Raw genomic sequence first — 7,750 nt, 5'->3', positions numbered from 1 at the left:
GAGAGGACTTCTAGACCTCCTATTAGATATGGTCTTCTTCTTGAAGGGGATCAAGGTAAACCCGACATTGGATGTGATCCAAGAAACTTCAAGAAAGCAATTTCTGATGCGGATTCAAATTTATGGCTTGAAGCTATGCAATCGGAAATAGACTCGATGCATACTAACCAAGTTTGGTCTTTAGTAGATCCTCCCGATGGAATTGTTCCAATAGGGTGCAAATGGATTTACAAGAGAAATCTTGGGCCTGACGGAAAGGTATTGACCTACAAGGCACTATTGGTGGCAAAAGGTTATACTCAAAGACAAGGAGTTGACTATGATGAAACCTTTTCACCAGTCGCAATGTTCAAGTCCATAAGAATCCTTATTGCCATAGCAGCATGGTATGACTATGAGATATGGCAAATGTATGTAAAGACTGATTTTCTTAATGAAAACATTAAGGAAGAGATCTATATGATGCAGCCTGAGGGATACACATCCATGGGAAGCGAGCATAAGGTATGCAAGCTTCAGAGATCAATTTATGGTATCAAACAAGCATCAAGAAGTTGGAACCAGAAATTTGATGAAACAATAAAGGATTTTGGTTTCATCAAAAACCCGGAGGAACCATGCGTGTACAAGAAAGTAGTTAAGGATGTGGTAACATTCTTAGTACTTTATGTTGATGACATTCTACTCATGGGGAATGACGTAGGGATATTGCAGTCAACAAAGATATGGTTATCAGGTAGATTCTCGATGAAGGATTTGGGTGAGGCCTCCTATATTCTAGGAATACAAATCTATAGAGATAGATCTAAGAGAATGATAGGACTTACTCAATCAACCTACATCGACACCATATTGAAAAGGTTTTCAATGGATGGGTCCAAGAGAGGACATATACCTATGTGTCATGGAGTTTCTCTATCCAAGTCTATGTGTCCTAAGACTGATGAAGAGATAGAGAAGATGACACACATACCATATGCGTCAGCCATTGGTAGTATCATGTATGGGATGATATCTACCAGACCGGATGTGGCCTATGCTCTGAGCGTCACGAGCAGATATCAAGCCAATCCCGGTCAAATGCATTGGAAAGCCGTGAAGGATATTTTTAAGTACTTGCGAAGGACTAAGAATGTATTCATGGTTTATGGAGGAAGAGAATTGAATTTGGAAGGCTACACCGACTCTAGCTTCCAATGTGACGTGGATGACTCGAAATCAACCTCGATTTGTATTCGTGCTCAATGGCGGTGCTGTCTCTTGGAAGAGTTCCAAGCAAGACACCACAGCAGATTCCACCACTGAGGCAGAATACATTGCAGCATCAGCTGCTGCTAAAGAGGCGGTTTGGATAAGGAAATTCATCCAAGAGTTGGGTGTAATTCCTGAAGCTGTTGGTCCAGTCCCGATGTACTGCGACAACACGGGTGCCGTTGCTCAGGCAAAGGAACAAAGGTCTCATCAGAAGTCCAAACACGTACTGTGGAAATACCACATCATCCGGGAGATTGTGGAAAGAGGAGACATCACTGTCGAGAGAGTGTCCTCTACAGACAATATCGCTGATCCGCTTACTAAGCCCTTGCCAGGACCATTGTTTGACAAACATCGCGAAGCAATGGGATTACGTAGTATGACTAGTTGGCTTTAGGGCAAGTGGGAGATTGAAAGAGTGGGTGCCCGGTTAGCCAACTTGTGGCTAAAGGGCTTTGATGACTCTATATGTAAATAATCTTTTGTTTAATATAATTTACACTTTTTATAATGGCATTGACTTTATCTTCCTTCATATTGTTATATTATGATATACTATTGTTGTTTTGATAAAGACCTTGAATATACTATAGTGTATGTAAGATGTGGTAGCACATGGGGATGGCTATCATGAAACACAATCTTATAGTCACTGTATATTCTAAACTGTTCCTAGTCAATTGAGCCGTCCGCAAATAAGGATAAGGATCGCTCGAGATTGAGACTAGCATTTGCGATGCCGAGTACCAAGTTTCATTGGTATGGAACATAGAGATGTTCAAAGCATGCAAATGGATATTCATATGATGAATGATCGAACTACCCTATCCGGACTTTCCAAGTGGTTATCACTTATCGAGTGGATAAAGTCCGCGGTTTTGGTTGTACACCATTAGTCCTTATTACTTGAAACATCATTGAGACTCTATATGCTAGTACTGTGCTTTGACTCGTTTATCGACTCTATTAGGGTCATCAAGTGTTTGGATTGGGTACAGTTACGACACATATAGGAGTCAATGCTTTGTTGTCAAGGATTCACCACATACTTGCGAGTGTGGATATCCTATGCTATCTGAGAAGATATTAGTGTGACGAATCTCTGCCAGAGTACATGATGTGTTTTAGGTTAATGGGTTTTCCTAGTAACACATGCGATGTTACTATTTGATCTTCAAGATGTTATGCATAGTTATTGAATCTCGAACGACTCTCGATGCACCAATGGTTGTTGATTCGATCGGGATATATGGATGAAGGGACCGTACTGTACGCTAACCAAAATCTACTGGTTCTTGCAGGCACTATCAGTAATACCTAGGGAATCATGGGGTTATGTTGCTAGACGCTCTTACCATGATTCGATGGGTTAGTCGAAAATTGTTGTTCCGAGTCACAAGGAGTTGTGAGCCCACGGCTAGCTGTATTCCTGAACCATTGAGGGTTACACAAGTAGAGGGATTACTAAAACCCCGTAGAGATAGTTAAATTTAAAGAGTTAAATTTAATGAAAGAGAAGTTGAACTTCTTAATTAAAGGGAGTGAAATTTTCTAAAATGACATAGGGATGGGAATTTTCGGAAATCACTGAATTCGGATTCAGAAAAATTATCTTGACTCTAAAAGATGCAGAAATGGTTTCTGTGCACATTGGTGAAATCAGTTTATCAATCGGAGTCACGATGAATTTTATATTAATTTCTAGAACAACGGGCTTGGCTTGTTGGGCTTAAGTTATGGATTGTGGGCTTTAAGGAGTTAGAGTCTTAATACAATTATAACTTAATCTAGTCTAGAAATTATCTATAAATAGGAATGCAGTGTTCGAAAATTAACATGCTTTTTAGTCTTGAATTTTCAAAAAATCAGTCTATATTATTCAAGGGGATTTTCGAAATCCTCTGTCCCTTTTGAGAAAATTCGGTCCGTGATTTTTGTGAAAAATTACATTCCGAATTAACAGATCATATCTGTTTATTCTCTACGCAAACTTCTGATTGATTTCTAGTGCATTCAATCAGAGGGTTTCTGTTTTCTATTCGTGGACCTAATTCCGGAGAAAGATCGTGATGCCATCAGTTCCCGGGATTTACAAGAAGAGCAGATTAAATTCTGTTGGTGTCCATAATCTCTTTCAAGATTTAAGGTAAAATATTACTTACATAATTTAATCGTAAAAGTTTTGATACTCAGATATGGAATCGTTCCATATTAATAAAATAAAATTTTTAAACTTCCGCTGCACCGGGTATCAATTCTTAATTGATCTGAAACACGTTTTCCAACAAAAGTCTAGCATAATGCCCTGTCTGCTGGCAAATGTAGCAATTCCCAAATATTCCTCTACACTGGTCACTGGAGTGACGACCTCCACACTTGTTACAAGAAGTACCAGAGGAACTTGATCCTTGGCTGTAACTGTTCTGTTTCGAGCCACCAGAACTTGAAGAACTGCTTCCAGAGTTCTTAAACTGCTTTCCCTTGGGACGAAAGTAATTCTTCTTATTACCTCCACTTCTACCACCTTCAGTCCTCGGTGGTTGATTCTGATAATGGGACGGTTGGGCCTGAAACTGCCTCTGTTGTTGCTGAGGTGCATACTGATTCCCTCTCTATCTTATAAGTCCAGCTTCCGCACCCTTGGCATGATCCATAGCATCAGCAAAGTTATTAGGCCTTCCTGTATTGACCAAGGTAAAGATCTCAGGATTCAAACCGTTAATGAAGTGGTTAGCTTTCGCTTCCTCATTGTCAGAAATGTGTGGAGCAAACCCCAATAGACTGTCGAATTTGGTAACATAATCTTCTATACTCAAATTGCCTTGCTTCAAATTTGCGAACTCGGCATTATTATCCTTACGGTAAGAAACTGGAAAGAATCGTTTATAAAACTCAGTCTTGAATAGAATCCAGTTAATAAGAGTACCTCCGTTTTCCAAGGCTTTCTTAGTCAAGGTCCACCATTTCTTAGCCACACCGTGCAGCTGATGAATAACCAATCTAATTCGCCGGTCATCAGTATAGTCAAGAGAACTATCAAAGAGCTTATCTATATCATCCAGCCAGCCCTCGCGATCCACGGGATTCTCCATACCTCTCAAGATCGGTGGTCGGAAAGACTGCCACCTCTTCAGTAAGGTTTCCATAGGGGTAGCCGTGGCATCCATCTGATTCTCAACCGTATCGCCCTGGTTATTCTTTGGAGTCACTACAGGCGGAGTTTCAGTCGTAGCAAAAACCGATGGAGTATTCATGTTCAATCTTCTTTGAGTACCCATCTAAAATCAAAGGGATTAGAACACAGATATCTCAATCTCAAAATTCCAGTGTCCCACAACCTCTGATCTTCTTACTCAAGACAAAAGATGAAACTCGGATTTAATAAATGATTACAGTTCATATCTCAATCAATTCATGCTTAAAATTTAAATCACATAATCATGTAATTCAAATAATTCTCAATCAATAAGCATGCTCGCATCGTATTTAATAAATCAATTAAATAACTCAAATACATGCGAGAAATCAATACAAGCGGACTCGATCTACCCCGCTCTCTCCTAAACTTAGTCCAAGATCTTATATCTCTCTGATACCACTTAATGTGAGGCCTAGATTCTAATCATACAATCTTAGGGTAAAGGATTTAATCAACTCAATTAACAATAAGGATTAAGGGGGCTCGCTCGAGCGGGCATAAAGTTTCCCAAACTCTGCCTCGCTTCAAGGGGGCTCGCTCGATCGGTAAGATTACGCCGATCGAGCGAGAGCTCTGCACCAGAAATTTCTGGTTTTTCTTCTTCAATTCCAACTCCAATAAATCCAACATAATAGCATAAAATCCCTTTCAACAAGATACAACATATTAAGTATAAAGTATACAATCCCCACAATAACATGCATAATAAAATCCATCAAATTCGGACTTATTCAATACAAAAAGAAGTTAAAATACATAATGACTCCTAACATCCAAGCCTCACTCTATCCTCTCAATCGTCTAGCCATGTTGTCTCTGACTCGGTCCTGCCCCACCTGTTGCCAAGTACACATACAAACAAAGACAACAGCCGGATAATCCGGTGAGAATTGATATTACCAGTAAAAGAGACTGACATGCAATCAAATAAACATATCAAACCATATATGAACTCGTTCCTCATATAATCAATTAATCCAATCAAGTACTGTATTTAAAATGATATGCATGTCTTTAAAACTTCTGGATTATCAGACTCAGATAATCAAATGAAATTCTTCTATTCTTTCTTTCTTCGGTTTGGGATCCCGAGGTTAAAACATCCAACAATCACACCGACTCCCCTCTCGAGGTGGACATGGCATGCTTTAATCCTCTAGACTCAAGAGCATTATAGTGAGCTACTCGACAAGGTAGTAAATCGCCTACCAAGCTACTCAACTACAATCCCTAAATCGTCTAATTCAAATTGAATAAATCAAGGTTCAATATGAATGCATATGTAATCTCATGCACTCAACATATATTCAATCATATAATCAAATAAGCAATCAAAACATGCAATATGTGATTTCTTCTAGGACAATCAAATCAATCCTGATTTGAGTTAATCATCCTATTCTAATTCGAAGTCATCTTATAACTCTTCTTTGTCGTTTCAAACTCTTCAATCTGAAAATAACAAATTCTCAATCAATAACCAAACAAGTTCATCAATCGATATAGAAGGACATCGATACTATACCGGCTCAATTCTTCCAAACTGATCAAGACTGCAAGGCTCACAATCTCCAAGAACTTCAATTCAATCTATCAGAAGAAGCCATAGTGATCAAAATCGATATCAAAACTCATATCAAACTCGGTAAAACTCATAATATCAAAACGACGTTCAAACTTCAAACTGACGGCATAACGACTATAACTGATCAAACCGAAAATACAGACAGCAAGATAACAATCCTAAGAACTCATAATCAACCTCAAACATCATATCCAACACAACACCAACATGTCTCAAAAGTCAAATTTTTGAAAATGACAAGAAAATTCATAACAAATCCGATCGTCGTTAGATCTTTGAACTGTCTTAGATATACTATCACAGCTATCTTAATATCGTCCTCTCCGAATATAGATCAATTATAAGAACATCCAAAATTCAAACTTCTCAGAATTAAGATATACTTACTTCCAAACGGAGCACTCATCGTTGTGATCGTAGATATCAAGTCAGAATTCAATTCTATCGGACGGATTGAGCAAGAATCGAAATCACAAAAGCTTGGGGAAATATTTCTCGCTTCAATGGAGGAGGGAACGAGATGGAGGAGATAAGGGAAGCAATGAGAGACTTAGTCAACACCAAAAATATATAACAAATCCACTTTTTGCGTTTTAGTCCCTGAAAATTCCGAAAATTGCAAAAATGTCCCTGATTAATAAAAAATCCGATCTCGAATTATGAAATCAATGATTATCTCAAATAACATCAATTAAGATAAAAACGGGGCGTTACACAAACTGACGGCATAACGGCTAAAAACTGATCAAACCAAAAACGCAGACAGCAATTCAACAATCAAATATACTCATATTCATCTCAATATCATCAAAACAATTCAAATCCTCCAAATCTAAAAGCTCCATTTTCGAATTTTCACAACAAAAATCAAATCAATTCCAATCGTCGTTAGATCTTCACACCGTCTTAGATATACTATCACAGCTATCTCATAATCATCCTCTCCGAATATAAATCAATTCTAAAGACATCCAAAAATTCAAACCTCTCATAAATAAGATAAACTTACTTCCAAACGGAGCACTCGTCGCTGTGATCGTAGATATCCAGTCAGAAATTAATTCTATCGAACGGATCGAGCTCGGGAAGAAATCTAGGAGCTTGAAGTCACGTTTGGGCGCCTTCCATGGAGTCTAGGCATGTAAGGGAAAAATATGGAGTGGAAAGAAAGAGTCAAATCCTCTTAAATATCTAAAAATTCCCATATTTGCATTTTAGTCCCTGAAAATTCCAAAAATTGCATTCTAGTCCCTGATCATAATCGAATCGGCCCTCGACTTCTAAAATCTCTGATTATCTCAAATAAAGTCCATTAAGATAATTTTGGGGCGTTATAATTCTCCCCCTCTAAGAATCAATTTCGTCCTCTAAATCAAATACAGTTCTATCACAAGGTCGAGGATAGAACTACAGGACTGCAATAAGAATTTACATCTCGGAACTAAGTTCAGAATCTGCTTCCAATCTAACTCTGAATCATTCGTCTCATTCAATTCGGTATCTCAACAATTAGATAAAGTCAAAAAATCTAGTCGATTACTTCATCAACACTCCGTCCGTCTAACAAAAGTCATCTCATCCTCGTTAGAAAATCCATCTAATTTCAGTCACAATTCGAATCTTCTTTCGTTCTAATTCATGTGACATAGAAATTACATATCAAAAGGAAGGATATCTTCATCTCTCCTCGTACAAATTCTAGAAAGTGCTTT

The 7,750-nt window shown here is 38.2% G+C and overlaps 1 protein-coding gene across 1 annotated transcript; it reads right to left on the bottom strand.

Annotated features, from left to right (window-relative positions):
• Nucleotides 1–3,866: 3,866 nt before the first annotated feature.
• On the bottom strand, nucleotides 3,867–4,400 carry LOC140872021 (uncharacterized). The gene has a single exon (XM_073274762.1). It carries the CDS (start codon nucleotides 4,398–4,400, stop codon nucleotides 3,867–3,869), a length of 534 nt encoding a protein of 177 aa, XP_073130863.1.
• Between the last annotated feature and the right edge of the window lie 3,350 nt (nucleotides 4,401–7,750).

Source organism: Henckelia pumila, chromosome 1, assembly GCF_033568475.1.
Source record: "Henckelia pumila isolate YLH828 chromosome 1, ASM3356847v2, whole genome shotgun sequence".
Taxonomy (NCBI): Eukaryota; Viridiplantae; Streptophyta; class Magnoliopsida; order Lamiales; family Gesneriaceae; genus Henckelia; species Henckelia pumila.
The sequence above is the reverse complement of the archived record's forward strand: the minus strand, read 5'-3'. Positions and strand labels throughout refer to the sequence as shown.

Coding starts and splice junctions, on each gene's coding strand:
- LOC140872021 (XM_073274762.1), bottom strand. CDS start 4,400: ATGGAAACCTTACTGAAGAGGTGGCAGTCTTTCCGACCACCGATCTTG.